The sequence below is a fragment of the Dermacentor andersoni genome, chromosome 7 (genome assembly GCF_023375885.2).
Source record: "Dermacentor andersoni chromosome 7, qqDerAnde1_hic_scaffold, whole genome shotgun sequence".
NCBI classification, from domain to species: domain Eukaryota; kingdom Metazoa; phylum Arthropoda; class Arachnida; order Ixodida; family Ixodidae; genus Dermacentor; species Dermacentor andersoni.
In genome coordinates this window covers 41882390-41900016 of record NC_092820.1, presented here as the reverse complement: position 1 = coordinate 41900016, position 17627 = coordinate 41882390, and the positions used below count along the sequence as shown (strand labels likewise).

Sequence of the window (17627 nt, the reverse complement as noted above, 5' to 3'; positions counted from 1 at the left end):
CAGCCCATCAATATCACGCGCTTTGCTGTTTTTCACGGACATGAAAGCAAAGAAAACCTCTTCCGGAGACATTGGCTCAAGAAAGGCTGAATGTTTATTGGGTAGTACACCCAATAACTCAATTGCTGTTTTGTTGTAATTGCTTGAGGCTAGAGAAGTAAAGTAGTCATTAAAGCTGTTTGCTAGCTCTTCGCCCCTTAACGATTTGCCACCCACAGACTCTTTCGCTTCGATCATTTGCTTGATTAAGCCGATGTTCAAAGTATGCACGTTTTGTGTTTTTCAAAAGTTTAGTTACACCAATGCGGCATTTCTTGAATGCTGCGAGATCATTAGTGGCCTTTGTTTTCACGAATTGAGCATATATTGAATTTTTCTCGCGAATCATTTTGAGACACTCATTCGTAACCCATGGCTTGCGTATTTTAGTGGACCTTCTTACTTGTTTAAACGGAAAACAGCAAGTATATGCTTCCTTCAAAATGCTTATAAACGTATTGTAAGCGTTGTTTGCATCAGTTACTTCAAGCACGGAGCTCCAGTTTATATTTTCAATTTTCGTGCGAAATTCCCCTAATGTTTTGCCGTTGATTTCATGTACGAGAAATGTATCAGCGTGATGTGTATCTTTAAAACAGTAATTAAAACGGCAGAACATATAAATTGGTAAATGGTCACCCTAAACTAGCGACAATCACACCCGAATCTGTACAATGTTCAGATGAATTTATTATGCATACATCCATCAAACTAGCAGAGAGCTGACCGTTGCGTGTAGGTTCAGTAATAACAATAGTACAGTGATTTAACTCGAGAATCATTCACAATTCAGAAGATTTCCGTGTCTGGCGTAAAAAAATTGATGTTTACGTCTCCTCCCATAGTAAGATGCAGTTCGTTCACTGACACAAAGCTGAATAATTTTTCCTAAAAAGAAAAAAAAAGTGTTGGTGTTTCTATCTGGTGGGCGGTATACAACGTCAAACACGCATTTTCCACACTGCAGTGCTAGAACTTCATAATCTTCGGTCGCTATGGAAAATTCGTCGAGCAAATTGCACGATAAGCTCTCTGACACAAGCTGCAACACGCCGCCACCGCGTCGTCAAGGTCTGTTGACAAAGAAGGTGTTGTAACTAGGCAGGCGCAGTACTTCGTTTTCAGACGCATACCATGTCTCAGTAATCCTGATAACTTGAAAATGGAAAGAAAATTCATTGAAAAGTGTAGTGAGCTGGTCATGCTTAGCACGGCCAGATTGCGCATTGCCGTGTAGAAAGGTAATACAATCACTGTATTTAGGGGTAACAACGTCGCTGGGTGTGACCATAAAAAAGATAAGAATGGACCGAATGCGCTTTCCTAGCTGTCTTTAGTTACCAAATTTTTGCAGATCCGCTTCACACGCAATTCTCACTGTACGCGACTCCTCTGTCTTGCGCGCGAAAACCTTGCCTCCCTTAGACCACGCGAAACGCCAGTTTGCTTCCTTTTTCTTAGCGATGGTCATTCCTGTATCGTATCTGGCGCAGCGCTGGCTTCGCATCTATCGCACGTGTGACGTGACAGATATCGATATCGCCCATGACACTTGGTGGTGAGGGTACACACCCTCTCCCACTTAGTGTATATATACACGGCTGTTGAATAAACGGGGAGGCTTTCCGCTCCCCTTGCCTGGAGCGTCTGGTCATGTCTTGCCTGCGGCACCGCACGATACAATTCCAAGCAGTTTCTTTAGCTGAGGACAACGGTGTTCGTTGACGTACATCGGTCTGTCTACGGTAAATCCAATGTTTGCTCAAATGTTAGCCTAGTCATCTTGGCCTTCTCAAGCACCGCATCTCGTTTTCATCGGTGGTTGAAGACAACCACTATGTTTGGATCTGCACCAGTGTTGCGCACAGGAACGCGGCGACAAATCTCGACATCCTCCTTCGTGATGGGCTCACCGAGTGCACTTCCAACCTGATTTGGTAGCTTCTCGAGATTCTCTGCTTTGTTATGCGGCACTCCTTTCACTTCAACGTTTTTGTTCCGGGAATACTCATCTTACGCTGTCACTTGCTTTTTCAGTGCCTCAACCTCCTGCACAAGCACCGCCTGCGTTGCCTTGAGGGTCTTGTTCTCAGCCCTTAGGACTTTACATTCGGTTGTTAGATCCTCAAAGGCTTTGTTTATGAAGTCAAAACCGCCTTTCATTTCCCGGAGTTCCCTACGGAATTCCCTTTTCAAGTCCGCAATATCAGTACCCATTGTCAACACAAGCCTTTGACAATGAAATAAGAAAATACGTATGATAACAACCGACAGCAACATGGCAGCACGGACAGCAAGGTTATACAATTCAAATGGAAAAGAATAATAAAACCATTTCACCCTGAAGAAAAGCAGAAGTTTGACAATGCGCTCACGCCCCTGTCCACGCTACCAAGTGACCCGCGTAGCCGTCCGAGCGCCCTTTTATCCCGTGCAAGCACCAGGAAAGAGGTAACGAGGTCCAGATGAAGGGCTGATGCGTTCCAAGGAGCGCAGTCTTATCGCAAGCTGCTGGGCACCAGAGTCATTGATTGCAGCAACCGCTGGTTCCGCACCGTACACGCCTGAAGAAAAGCAGAAGTTTGACAATGCGCTCACGCCGCTGTCCACGCTGCCAAGTGACCCGCGTAGCCGTCCGAGCGCCCTTTTATCCCGTGCAAGCACCTGGAAAGAGGTCACGTGGTCCAGATGAAGGGCTGATGCGTTCCAAGGAGCGCAGTGTTATCGCAAGCTGCTGGGCACCAGAGTCATTGATTGCAGCAACCGCCGGTTCCGCACCGTACACGCCTGAAGAAAAGCAGAAGTTTGACAATGCGCTCACGCCGCTGTACACGCTGCGAAGTGACCCGCGTAGCCGTCCGAGCACCCTTTTATCCCGTGCAAGCACCAGGAAAGAGGCCGCGTGGTCCACATGAAGGGATGATGCGTTCCAAGGAGTGCACTCTTATCGCAAGCTGCTGGGCACCAGAGTCGTTCATTGCAGCAACCGCCGGTTCCGCAACGTACACGCCTGAAGAAAAGCAGAAGTTTGACAATGCGCTCACGCCGCTGTACGCGCTGCCAATTGACCCGCGTAGCCGTCCGAGCACCCTTTTATCCCGTGCAAGCACCAGGAAAGAGGCCGCGTGGTCCACATGAAGGGATGATGCGTTCCAAGGAGTGCACTCTTATCGCAAGCTGCTGGGCACCAGAGTCGTTCATTGCAGCAACCGCCGGTTCCGCAACGTACACGCCTGAAGAAAAGCAGAAGTTTGACAATGCGCTCACGCCGCTGTACACGCTGCGAAGTGACCCGCGTAGCCGTCCGAGCACCCTTTTATCCCGTGCAAGCACCAGGAAAGAGGCCGCGTGGTCCACATGAAGGGATGATGCGTTCCAAGGAGTGCACTCTTATCGCAAGCTGCTGGGCACCAGAGTCGTTCATTGCAGCAACCGCCGGTTCCGCAACGTACACGCCTGAAGAAAAGCAGAAGTTTGACAATGCGCTCACGCCGCTGTACGCGCTGCCAATTGACCCGCGTAGCCGTCCGAGCACCCTTTTATCCCGTGCAAGCACCAGGAAAGAGGCCGCGTGGTCCACATGAAGGGATGATGCGTTCCAAGGAGTGCACTCTTATCGCAAGCTGCTGGGCACCAGAGTCGTTCATTGCAGCAACCGCCGGTTCCGCAACGTACACGCCTGAAGAAAAGCAGAAGTTTGACAATGCGCTCACGCCGCTGTACACGCTGCGAAGTGACCCGCGTAGCCGTCCGAGCACCCTTTTATCCCGTGCAAGCACCAGGAAAGAGGCCGCGTGGTCCACATGAAGGGATGATGCGTTCCAAGGAGTGCACTCTTATCGCAAGCTGCTGGGCACCAGAGTCGTTCATTGCAGAAACCGCCGGTTCCGCACCGTACACGCCTGAAGAAAAGCAGAAGTTTGACAATGCGCTCACGCCGCTGTACACGCTGCGAAGTGACCCGCGTAGCCGTCCGAGCACCCTTTTATCCCGTGCAAGCACCAGGAAAGAGGCCGCGTGGTCCACATGAAGGGATGATGCGTTCCAAGGAGTGCACTCTTATCGCAAGCTGCTGGGCACCAGAGTCGTTCATTGCAGCAACCGCCGGTTCCGCAACGTACACGCCTGAAGAAAAGCAGAAGTTTGACAATGCGCTCACGCCGCTGTACACGCTGCGAAGTGACCCGCGTAGCCGTCCGAGCACCCTTTTATCCCGTGCAAGCACCAGGAAAGAGGCCGCGTGGTCCACATGAAGGGATGATGCGTTCCAAGGAGTGCACTCTTATCGCAAGCTGCTGGGCACCAGAGTCGTTCATTGCAGAAACCGCCGGTTCCGCACCGTACACGCCTGAAGAAAAGCAGAAGTTTGACAATGCGCTCACGCCGCTGTACGCGCTGCCAATTGACCCGCGTAGCCGTCCGAGCGCCCTTTTATCCCGTGCAAGCACCAGGAAAGAGGCCACGTGGTCCAGATGAAGGGCTGATGCGTTCCAAGGAGTGCACTCTTATCGCAAGCTGCTGGGCACCAGAGTCGTTCATTGCAGCAACCGCCGGTTCCGCAACGTACACGCCTGAAGAAACGCAGAAGTTTGACAATGCGCTCACGCCGCTGTCCGCGCTGCCAATTGACCCGCGTAGCCGTCCGAGCACCCTTTTATCCCGTGCAAGCACCAGGAAAGAGGCCGCGTGGTCCACATGAAGGGATGATGCGTTCCAAGGAGTGCACTCTTATCGCAAGCTGCTGGGCACCAGAGTCGTTCATTGCAGCAACCGCCGGTTCCGCAACGTACACGCCTGAAGAAAAGCAGAAGTTTGACAATGCGCTCACGCCGCTGTACACGCTGCGAAGTGACCCGCGTAGCCGTCCGAGCGCCCTTTTATCCCGTGCAAGCACCAGGAAAGAGGCCGCGTGGTCCACATGAAGGGATGATGCGTTCCAAGGAGTGCACTCTTATCGCAAGCTGCTGGGCACCAGAGTCGTTCATTGCAGAAACCGCCGGTTCCGCACCGTACACGCCTGAAGAAAAGCAGAAGTTTGACAATGCGCTCACGCCGCTGTACGCGCTGCCAATTGACCCGCGTAGCCGTCCGAGCGCCCTTTTATCCCGTGCAAGCACCAGGAAAGAGGCCACGTGGTCCAGATGAAGGGCTGATGCGTTCCAAGGAGCGCACTCTTATCGCAAGCTGCTGGGCACCAGAGTCGTTCATTGCAGCAACCGCCGGTTCCGCACCGTACACGCCTAAAGAAACGCAGAAGTTTGACAATGCGCTCACGCCGCTGTCCGCGCTGCCAAGTGAAGTCGCTCTCATACAGTCGTAGTCATACCGTTGTCGCCATGTCTTGGTCACGCTGTCGTTTTACCATCGTCATGACCTCGTTAACTTTGTTTCGTGGTCGTAATTTCCCCTTCATCAATCCGTCGACTTCATGCCTTCCTCGTCATTCTATCGCAATCGTTCTGTCTTCGTTCAATCGTGATCACGCCGCTGTCACCGTCGTTATTTTGTCATCATGCAATGGCTGTCCTGCATCCGTTGAGATACATTCGTAGCCATGCCATCGTGGTCGTGCCATCGTCGTCATTCCAGCTTCGATACCCTGTTGCTGTCAAACCACCGTCGTCACACTGTCGCCTTCATTACTCGTCATTTTACAATCTCTCACATCGTCATCGTCACGTTGTCGTCAGCATAACGTCGTCATCATTTACGAATCACGTCGCTTTAGTCAAGGCATAATCTTCGTACCACTTTCGCGGTTCCATCAACGTTATACCGTATTTACTCGATTCTAAGCACCCCCTTTTTTTCATGATCGCGATGCCCATAGTGAGGGGGGTGCTTAGATTCGAAAAATCTAGAATGACCCTTCCTCCCCCTTTTCGCTGCAACATCACGACGAGATGGGTGCGAAAAATAAAATTTTATTTTGCAAGCATCCAAAAGAAAAATGGGTGCAGACCGTGAGCCCACCGCTTGTGTCGGATGCTTAGTCACTATCACTGCCACTCACGAGTCCGCGCGGCTCTGCAGTCCGGCTGTGCGGCAAGATCGCGCCGCGGACGCCATTCCACCTCGGGACTCCGACGGCTCCGGCTCGATGACAGAGCGAGCAAGCGTGCTTGGCGGTCTTGGCTACGCTCTCTTCGTAACAAATAGGGTGGTGCTTAGAGTCGCATGCAAACTTTTTTTCCCAATTTTTTCGCGAAAATAAAGGGGGGTGCTTAGAATCGGGGGGTGCTTAGAATCGCGAAAATACGGTACCTTCTTTGTCATTCCATCGTCGTCACTCTGTCAGCGTTTCACTGTCATCGTCATGCCTGCGAGCTCATTGGTGACCTTGACAAGCGATTGCTATAGCAAAGTGAAGTAGGGCAATATGGGAATGTGTCACTGTGTAGACAAAACAGGGCGAGCGTCCGAGTGACCATTACAGAGGTTAAACAAACGTGATTTCAGGAATGCGGTTTTCCCTACATTGATCAAATGCTAATCGCATTACCGTCAACGTGAGATCAATTTTGCCGCAATTCTTTAGTTCGATGCTTCATCGGTAAGCCTAAGTCTGATGCTGCCAGGACGAAACACTTTGTAACGGATTCTGTATATGATGATTTTAGTTCAAATTTCCGGAATGCTCGTACCATTGAACAAGCTTTTTTCTCTTGTATGAAATAGGGTAGAGTAATACCGCTGTCACACGGGCAAACCTAAGTGCACTTTGAACGAGTGCACTTCTCCGTTGATGTCATTCGCCGGTTGTCAGACGGGAACGCTTAGCGACACTAGCTGCACAGCGCACTCGTCGCGAGCGTGTTCGGAGAACACACTTCGCTACCGCGAAGTGCGTAGCCTGGTTAGCAAGTAAAGAATAAGCAAAGTAATATTGAAACCAGAGTCAGGAGTGATTTGCTAACGTTACAAGGTAATAAAATGTGCCACGTTGAAAAAAAGAGACCAGAACTTCAAAAACTACTCTCGCTCTCGCGCTGTTTACAGCACGTCAGATAACGGCCGTGCACTTGTTTGGAGGAACGCGTCGTTTGTACTGGTGCTGATCCAGTGTTGTTTTCTTGTCTTGGCTCGTGATGCTTAATCTTGTTATTGAGGTTGCAATTAATTACTTCACTTGCACTTAAGTTGATCGTAGATGATGTCTCTCACCATAAGAAACCGTTTTTGGGCTTGCATTTCTAAGTTAAGAAATACATGCTTTGACTTGTGGATTCCAATCGCGATCGCCACCAAATTGAAAAAAAAAACATCGCTTCTCTTACTTGTGTAACACCGCGCAGCCAAAATGACACTCAGCGTGCTGACGCGCACTTGCTCAAAGTTAACTTTAGTTTGCCCGTGTGACAGGGGTATAAGTTACCGCTTGCGGAAGATTACATTGTTAATACGTATTTTCTCATTGTTTTATGAAGCACATTCGCATTAGCCTGCAGCGTTGTTGCAATCAAGCAACGCTTTGCAGATATCGCTGAAACAGTGCCTGAAATTTGCACGGATTTCATTGTTTCGTTTTATTTTGGTAGTTTTTTTTAATATTTCGTTTATGATAAACTCGCATTAAACTATAATAAGCAAGATTTACTTCCACCGCCTTTCACTAGCGCAAAGCTTATTCCAATTTTTGCATTTCCTTTTCGATAATACGTCATGTTGTAACTAAGCACGTTCTGTATTTTCTAGCACTTTGGTGTTGTGTTGCCTGGTTGTTTCCACTAACTATCGCAGTAGTGTACAGTCCTATGAAAAACGCGCAAACGCTGGCCACGTGTCCTCGTAGTCACACTAACCCCCGTTGCGATCGCGACGCCATAGCACAATCTCAGAGGTAATGGCACATCTGGATTCCTGCATGCCATCGGTGATCCCGCCTACCCTTGCCTTCCCTTGGTTGGGTCAGCCAGCGTTTGAAAGAACGCTGTTAAGCACACGTAACTCTGGCGAATAAATTACCCTTATCCTAGAAACCTGGTATTACGTACCCGTTGTTATTTGTAGCTACCTGGTAGTTGCAATGAGCTGGAGGATCTATGATAACCAATGGAACATGACGCAAGGGTTACAGCTGTCCAGTTCAGATGTAGGGAACATGACCACAGTACTCTTGTGCGATATTTTCAACCACCATTGAAAGGAAATTACCAACCGAAGGTGCCTGCTTCTGCGAAGTGTTTAATCAGCTTGGAGACGGCATTATCCTCACGTTGGTCTGAGGCACGGCGCCAGCGGCACAGAGCCGGGCGTGCCTGGGGAGCTAAACCCTCCGGCCGCAGTACTCGTTGCCTGGACACCGTCGAGTAAAGGTGTTGCTATGCGCTTGGCCCCCTTGTGTGCGTCGATGGGAGCTTCAGATTGATGTCTGACTCGGAGGCTATGACCCTGAGCCCACAACACGCAACCGCACAGATCATAGGCATAGTTTGCCTCGATAAATGGTATGATATTGCAGGTTTATTTGGGCAAAACCAAATAAAGTGTTTCCAGGAGAAAGTTTGGAATAAACCTCCTCATTATAGCTTCGGTAATCCCAAAAGCTGTAAATTAAAGAAGTGTTCCCGAAAGGATTTAATGCTTTTCGAACAGTAGAGTTCAAGCACTACAGCATACGATATAAATCAAAGAGGGGGTAAAATGAAAACAAGATACGTAAAAAGAAGGATTGATAGAGGCATCTTCTCAATTCACAGCGTGAATATATGGAATGGAAGAGAACACACATACGAAGTAAACAGGTACAACTCTAATAAGCGGAAGAATTGATGTTACGTGTAGCTGATGCCCAATGCTATTTACAATTTATTTACAGGGGTGCTAACGGAGACCAAAATGGCGACGCTATATCAAGCGCGCACACGTCGTCTTCTTCGTCCTCAGTGCAACCACACTGTGGCGGCTGTTCCGTATGAATACCAATTTCGTTAACAGCGCCATTATTTAACAATTCTTTAAAACTACAGCGCTACAGCGTTACATTAGCGTTCTGTAGTTAGCGCGCGGATACGGAATACCCCGCACTATGGATTTATGGCATTGTGTGACGAATATTAAGGGAAATAACGATAACGTCTCATTGCTAAGTATGTGGTAAGTCGTAACAACAATATACCAATAAGCTAGCGTGAAAGACGTAACCTTCTTTTTTTACTGCTTGTACAAGAATTGACGGTGCCAAATGTAAACAGGCCATTCAAAAGCTTACACTTTATGAGCCTATGAACATTTTGGTGACAGGTGATCGGTGTGCCAGACGAGCGGATGGGGGAAGAGCTCTGTGCGTGGATAGTACTCAAGGAGAACGCCAACGTCTCAGGCGAAGAATTGAGAGAGCACTGCGAAGGAAAGGTAAACGATTTTGATCAAGCATTTCCAACTCGGTATTCACACTAGGTAAGCGTGACGCCGTAGTTCATGGGTAAAATGAAAATTTCAAGACAGAATTGCACTTTGGATGTGCTGCATTCTGTTGAATAAATATTTTACGTTACATTAGCAAGAAATATTTATGTGATACGTTCATGTCATCAGTGAACGCTAGCATATGTGCGTGTGATGATGTCTTGGTAAGTTTTTATTTGCTTTGCTTATTTAAGAATGCTACTTAGAGTGTGCTGTCATGTGAAACTTGTGTCGCCATTAAGGACTTACAGCCTGCAGAATATTTCAAGCGTGCCTTACATTGCACAGATCTAAATGCGTAATCGTGTCTTCATTGTTTTCATCTTGCTTGATTAGAGTACGCGTAATAAAATGTTCTTTACATTTGTCCTTATAGCTAGTTGCTCATTTCGGAATCTCTAGTTCAATTTAAGTGTTGCTGTTATCGGACTTAGCTGAATTATATATGTTCAAGCGCACCTATGCTAATACTATACAGGGTATACCAAATATCATGTGCCAAGGCCCAAAGATATGCAAATCCCACGTAGCTGGACAGAATTAGGGTAATGTTGTTTGCCATCCATTGCAGATACTCAGAATATATTTGACATTCCGCCGAATTACAGAATTTGTCTTAATTAATCAACTCCTCAAATATTACAATTAGGTAAAGGGTGTCAATGAGAAAATTGCAGACGAACATGAAAAACTTTCAATATATCTTTCTGTTGCTCAGTAACTCAATACATGCAGCATAAAAGTGTTTTTCCCAGCGTGACAGAATCCCGCAAATACACACAGAGTACCTCGAGCGGCCATTCGCATGGCAAATTTGCAGATATTCGCGGGCTTCTTTCACGCTGGGAAAAACAATTTTATGTAGCACGTTTGAGCAACAGAAAGCTGTATCGGGAGCTTTTCTTGTTGCTCTGCAATTTTCTCATGGACACTTTTAATCTACTTATAATATTTTAGACGTTGAATAATTGATTAAGACTAATGTAATTAGGCGGATGCAAAAAATAAACTGAGTATCTCCTAGCGGCGGCAAACATTACCTTGGTTCCGTCTAGCTGCGCAGCTTTCGCATATGTTTAAACCTTGGTGGAAGGTTGTTGAAACACCGAGTTTATTGTTCTTGGTATCTCCACCGTATCTCTAGTTGCTGTGAGGGCGTGGTAAAGTAACATATAAAGCTTTACTTACAAAGAGCACGTTAAGAATTACCCTTGCTAAATATTTCTGGACTAACTATATGTACTAGGAAAGTCGATTCCACCGCTTATGTCATGTTTTTCAACACTCCCCGGTGGCTTAGGGGCTTTGCCATAGCGCTGCTGAGCACGAGGTTGCGGAATCGTATGCCTTCCTCAGCGGGCGCATTTCGATGAGGTCGAAATGCAATAACGCCCGTTTACCGTGCATTGGGTGCAAGGTATAAGAACCCAATGTGGTCGAAATTATTCCGGAGTCGTCCACTGAGACGTTCTTTATACGTAGATTGTGGTTTTGGTGCGTAAAACTCCAGAATTCTTATATCAGGTGTTTGTGCTACTGTAGTTTTCTTTTCCTGTTTAATAATTCTACCTGCTTATCCAATGTGACCTTAGTGAATCGCCAACAGAACATATTTAAAGTGTACCGTTTGGGGATAATGGTTTCTGGTGCCTTCTCGATGAAACGCCCAATTCTTTTATCAACTGATGCAGTTTTTTCTATCCATACTGGATCATGGGAAACGCAGCTCATTCTGTTTTCGTGTTTTTTGTTTTCCTCTTTTTGACGTTTATTTCATTTTACATGACTGAGACAGCCTATATTTCTTGCAGTGATATGTTTATTAAGACCCTCACTTTGCTTTTCGCAGCTCACTCGTTTCAAGATGCCACGGTACTTCATCTTCGACCCCAAAGTTCCAAGGACCGCCATCGGAAAGGCGCAAAAGGCCAAGATGCGTCCCTTGGCAGCAGAAATTCTAGGGCTCACAAAATAAACCTTCGTCTAGCATGAAGTCCCATTTGGAAATGAATATGATGGGCCGTGCGACATCTGTATCAATATGGGCTTGATTTGGCGATGGCACTTGTCTCGTATGACCATAAAGCACCTTCACGTGTTTTTAACGCGAAAGCCTTATGTGCCCCATTAGGCGAAAATCTGACGTTGTCGGCGGCTGCGTGACCGAAAGATGGTACCAAAAATCGCCGACGGCGTGAACAGTGAAAACACACAAAAAGTGTACGGATCGACGTCATATTTGTCAGGCAGGTTTCTGTTAACCAATTCAATTATTTTGAACACATTTCTGAACCTATTGGGAAGTCGGAGAGAGACTGCTGCGTGCGTGCTCTGCTGCGAGGGAGAAATGACGTCACTGTCAGCGAAATCAATGGAGCGCCGCATCTTCCGCTGGAGATGTTTCTGTGGTCGGACCACGAGTGTTTCGCCCAGGCATTTACAGCTTCGCTGTAGAAGTATTTTTTTTAATTATGTCATCACGATATTGTCTTAACCCCGTCCCCCGCTCTCACCTCTCCCTGCAATAATAGGTAGACTTTTATGCCTACTCAACGGTGAATTTGTCCGTCCATCGGGTAAGAAAAATGCAATGGCTCGCACCCCGCTAAACCTGGGCTCATACCCCGCTAAACTGCTCATACCCCGCAGTTTGGTTTCTGTGGTAGGACCACGAGTGTTTCGCCTAGGCGTATACAGCTTCGCTGTAAAAGCAAGGGTCAACGACCTGCCGACGCTATAGAATACAACGATGACGTACATGGTTGTTCAAATGACCTGATACATATATATGCTGGTGATAGATCTGTATTCTGTTTATTTGTTATGGTGATTATTAACCTATCTTTAACGTAATTGAATCGTATTTGACGTCCAATAAGGCCGATCCCTATCGGGCCTCCTTGGCTGCCCTACAAGAGGGTTAAACGTAAGAGTAGCAAATAAGGGCGCCTGTTAGTGCCCGCCCCTCCTTGCTAGTGCCCATACATGGTAGTGGTTTATTTTGAACGACCGAGGTAACTGCTGTGCCATATGTGGTACTAAAGAAATCCACGGTTAAACTCCACGCGCGTGCGTAAGTTGAGTGCTAGCGAGGCAGCGCTTAGCAAAAAGATTGATATGGAGTACACGTCTGCATGCTGATAAAGAAAATACGGCAGAACTCAAGTCGCAATGACTGTCGACGGCATTGCGAATAGCAATCGCCCAATGTATTGAAATGCCGTATTCCTGTCCTCACTCTTTATTTACAACGTGTTGTGGTAATTCTCAGACTTTGTTTCCTTCGGCTATAAACCCCATACTCTGACATCGTCTCACTTTGTTACACTTTGTTATGACGCTCACTTATGACGGCAAAGTGACGACGACCACATAAGAAAAACTAGGCGACGATGATTCCATTACGAAGGTGGCGTGACGACGGTGGTATGAAAAATAAAAATTAAATTAGGGGGTTTTACGTGCCCAAACCCAATCTGATTCAGAGATTCAGAGGCACACCGTAGTGGGAGGCTCCAGAAATTGGGACCACTTGGGGTTTTTTAACGTGCACCTAAGTCTAAGTACACGCGTGTTTTTGCATTTCGCCCCCATCGAAATTCGGCCCACGTAGCTGGGATCAGGTCCCGCTGCCTCCTGCTTAGCAGCCCAACACCATAGCTATTAAGCAACCGCGGCGGGTGTCGATAATATGGAGACATCGGGATAAAGAAGCGGGAGTGAAGACGATGGCATGACCAAGAAAGAATGGCGACGACGGTACAGAAACGGATGTGTGATAGCGTCTGCGCTAAGACGACGCTATGACGACAATGACATGACAACAGCGGCACAGTCACCAATGCATGACGGCAGCGTGATTACGGTATAAGGAATAAGGAAGGACGTCAGTAGATCGACGAAGGGGGTATGACTTCGACGGCATGACGACAATGAGTTGAATTCACTGAAGTGATGACGCTGTTGAAACGACATCGTTACGACTATGGCGTAGCAATAATGCTATCACGACGATGGCATTATGAAAGTTGGATGTAGAAGTTGCATTGACTACGAGGGAACGATCGCGATATGCAATAACTACGAATGCATGACGCCGACTGTGTGACCACGACACAGTGTGGGAGATGGTATGACAAGGGCATGGGGAGGGTGGGATGACGACGAGTGTATCATGCGGTGGTAGGATCATGACTGTATCACGAAACCTGTATAATGACGATGACTTGACTATGGCGGCATAATCACAATTGAATGATCGCAGCGTGATTACGATAGAATGACAAATAATGACTGATGGATAGATGAAGGTGGCATGACGACAGAGGTATGATAAGGACTGCCCGTGTGATGTCCATGGTGTGACGGTAACAGCATGAGTTATTGGATGTCGACGTTACAATGGTGATGATGGAACGACCGCGACTGCAACAATTCATGACTACGGCTGTATGCCGACAACGGAGTGACGACGATGGCATGAGGATGATAGGACGATGACGAGTGTGTGATAGCAATACCATCACTATGGCTTTATCAAGAAACCTCTATGACGACGATGACATGAAGACGACGGCATGACGAGGTCGCGAAACTAGACTGGCGACATTGACACTACCACAATGGCATAGTTATAATAGTTTGACAATGGGTACATGATAGTCACTTCCTCACGATGACGGCACGACAAGAGTGGCATATTCATGATTGTCAAATGAGAGTCTGATTAGAATACAAAATTAAAGGAGGATTAACACCGATAGGACGACGAAGCTATAACAACAGTGGGATCACGTTGAAGAATTGATGAAGATGATAAAACGAACGCATAACGACGACTCTGTGACGACAACGTCGTGAAAAGGACGGCGTGAAGAAAGTCGAATTACCAATCTAGAACGACAACGGTGCGACGATCACGACGGCATAACGACCCCCAACATATGCATAGTGGCCCAAGCTACTAGACAGCTTAGACCACCGGGCTCGGAATAGAAGGCGAAACGACGACAACATGGGTAGTCAGATCACGAAACTGGAATGACGACGATTCATTAAACACGACGGCATCACGACAGCTGTGTGACAACGAATGCATGAGTACAGTATAACGACAATGGCGTGACGGCGACGGTATGACGAGTGTCGATGGCAAAGCTGGAATGACGACGATGCAACGACCTTGACGGCATAATGTCCATGAGTGCATATCCCATGGCCGAAGCTTTTAATCAACTTATGCCATTGGGTCGGGGTAAAAGGAATGATGACGACGGCATGACGAGATTAAGATGACGAAGTTTGAATGAGGACAATGGACAGACCATCGCTGCATTACGACCAGGAGCACATACCTGGTGGCTGAAGCAGGTACACAATGGTCGGCATAAGTTTAGACAGACAGACAGACAGACGGACGGACAGACAGACAGACAGACAGACAGACAGACAGACAGACAGACAGACAGACAGACAGACAGACAGACAGACAGACAGACAGACGGACGGACGGACGGACGGACGGACGGACGGACGGACGGACGGACAGACAGACAGACAGACAGACAGACAGACAGACAGACAGACAGACAGACAGACAGACAGACAGACAGACAGACAGACAGACAGACAGACAGACAGACAGACAGACAGACAGACAGACAGACAGACAGACGGACGGACGGACGGACGGACGGACGGACGGACGGACGGACGGACGGACGGACGGACGGACGGACGGACGGACGGACGGACGGACGGACGGACGGACGGACGGACGGACGGACGGACGGACGGACGGACGGACGGACGGACGGACGGACGGACGGACGGACGGACGGACGGACGGACGGACGGACGGACGGACGGACGGACGGACGGACGGACGGACGGACGGACGGACGGACGGACGGACGGACAGACAGACAGACAGACAGACAGACAGACAGACAGACAGACAGACAGACAGACAGACAGACAGACAGACAGACAGACAGACAGACAGACAGACAGACAGACAGACAGACAGACAGACAGACAGACAGACAGACAGACAGACAGACAGACAGACAGACAGACAGACAGACAGACAGACAGACAGACAGACAGACAGACAGACAGACAGACAGACAGACAGACAGACAGACAGACAGACAGACAGACAGACAGAGACAGACGGACGGACGGACGGACGGACGGACGGACGGACGGACGGACGGACGGACGGACGGACGGACGGACGGACGGACGGACGGACGGACGGACGGACGGACGGACGGACGGACGGACGGACGGACGGACGGACGGACGGACGGACGGACGGACGGACGGACAGACAGACAGACAGACAGACAGACAGACAGACAGACAGACAGACAGACAGACAGACAGACAGACAGACAGACAGACAGACAGACAGACAGACAGACAGACAGACAGACAGACAGACAGACAGACGGACGGACGGACGGACGGACGGACGGACGGACGCACGGACGGACAGACGGACGCGCTGAGCCACATAGCGTACGTCGCCGCGTACGCCAACTGGAACAGGAGCGAAACCGCCAAGCTGAACGTGGCGATCCGCAGGGCCTTCAAGACCGCCCTGCGAGTACACCAGTACACGCCAACCCACAGGATCCTCGAGTTGGGCGTACACAACACGCTTCGAGGAAATCGCCGAGGCGCAGAGAATCCCGCAGCTGGAGAGGCTGTCGAGTACCGTAACGGGAAGACGAATCCTAAACTTGCTCGGGATTCGATATCACGAGGCGCGTGGACTGAAGGAATCACTGCTACCGGTAGTCAGGGACGCCATACAAACGGAAAACATGCCGACGAATATGCACCCGGTGCATGACGTGCAAAGACATATAAGCAAGGCGGTAGCGATCCTCGAGAAGCATGGAAGACGAGAAGGCGTCCTCTTCGTCGATGCAGCCAGGTACCCGCGGCCAGTCGGTGACTCTGATGGCGACGAGGGACGTGGACCACCACCGCCGCTACAAGGGAATGTGCGAGACGAACCGCAGTTACCAGCACCACCATCACTACTACTATTACGACAAAAACGGCAGCAGCAACAGGGGCAACATCGACATGGCCCGCCGGCGACGGCGGCGCCCGCCTTCTCCATGGCAATCCTAGATACAAAGGGAACGATCCGAGTCACGGCATCAGCGAGGCTGCCGTCGGCCGAAGCAGCGGAAGAGATGACCACAGCCCTCGCGGTACTCCACGGAGGTTCGGAGGATAACCTGATCACCAGCGACTCCAAATCAGCGATTCGGAAGTACACCAAAGGTTGGGTGTCAGTGGATGTGGCGCGCATGCTCAACGCCCGGGCCGAGGACTTCGGATCCAGCACGATTACAAACAAGTCCCTCAAGTGGTTCCTCGCGCACGTCGGGGAGCTTGGCAATAACAACAACAGCCGCAACAATAATGGCAACAACAATGCTAACGGCCGAAGACGCACCGACACTCCACCCAACCACAACGAGCGCGCCCGCCTCGTCGCGAGGCAGCTTACCCGCCCCGACGCGGTCCCCAAGAGGGCAGCCGCTGCCGTTGTTGTGCGGGACCACAGCGGAAGAGTGACGGCGACGGCGGCGGCTACCCCGTCTGGCGCGGCCGCTGTCGTTACCAACACAACACAAATTGCGGCGGACGGAGCTGGGGATCACGCAGACGCCGACTGCGATGTCAAGGAGTTTCCGGCAACGTACAGAGGTGCTTGGCCACTATAGGAAAGAACGAAGAAAATATCCACAACCATACGGGCGCCTAGGCAGGTCCCAGGCGGTCGACCTGAGACGGTTACAGACGGGCACTTTCACCAACCCCTACCACCTGCACCGCCTGTGGCTAGCGCTGTACCCGTCGCCCGGCTGCACGTGGTGCGATCACGAACGGGCCGATATGGTCCATGTGCTTTGGGAATGCCAACGCCATGAGGAAGAAGGGCAAGGAGGAATGGGGAAGACAACAGCAGGACCCTGTGAAGCGGGGCACCTCAGTGAGAGATGGCAAGCCGCCCTCCTGAGCGAGGCACCCGAAGACCAGGAGTGGGCCGTCCAGCGGGCCAGGGCCATCGGCGAGGATCTCGAAAGATTTTCCTCGGGCGATGGACCTCTGGCAGCCTAGCCCCGGGCACCAACATCAATAACCGTTGGACA

General features: G+C 49.5%; 1 protein-coding gene across 1 annotated transcript in view; it reads left to right on the top strand.

Annotated features, from left to right (window-relative positions):
* Nucleotides 1-11440, top strand: part of LOC126535301 (medium-chain acyl-CoA ligase ACSF2, mitochondrial-like) — a 181613-nt gene extending 170173 nt beyond the window's left edge. Inside the window, exons 16-17 of the mRNA XM_050182193.3 lie at nucleotides 9283-9393; nucleotides 11297-11440. Of these exons, the coding sequence (XP_050038150.1) occupies nucleotides 9283-9393; nucleotides 11297-11422 (237 nt within the window). The 3' untranslated portion in view covers nucleotides 11423-11440. The remainder of the gene's footprint in view (nucleotides 1-9282; nucleotides 9394-11296) is intronic.
* Nucleotides 11441-17627: the final 6187 nt, after the last annotated feature.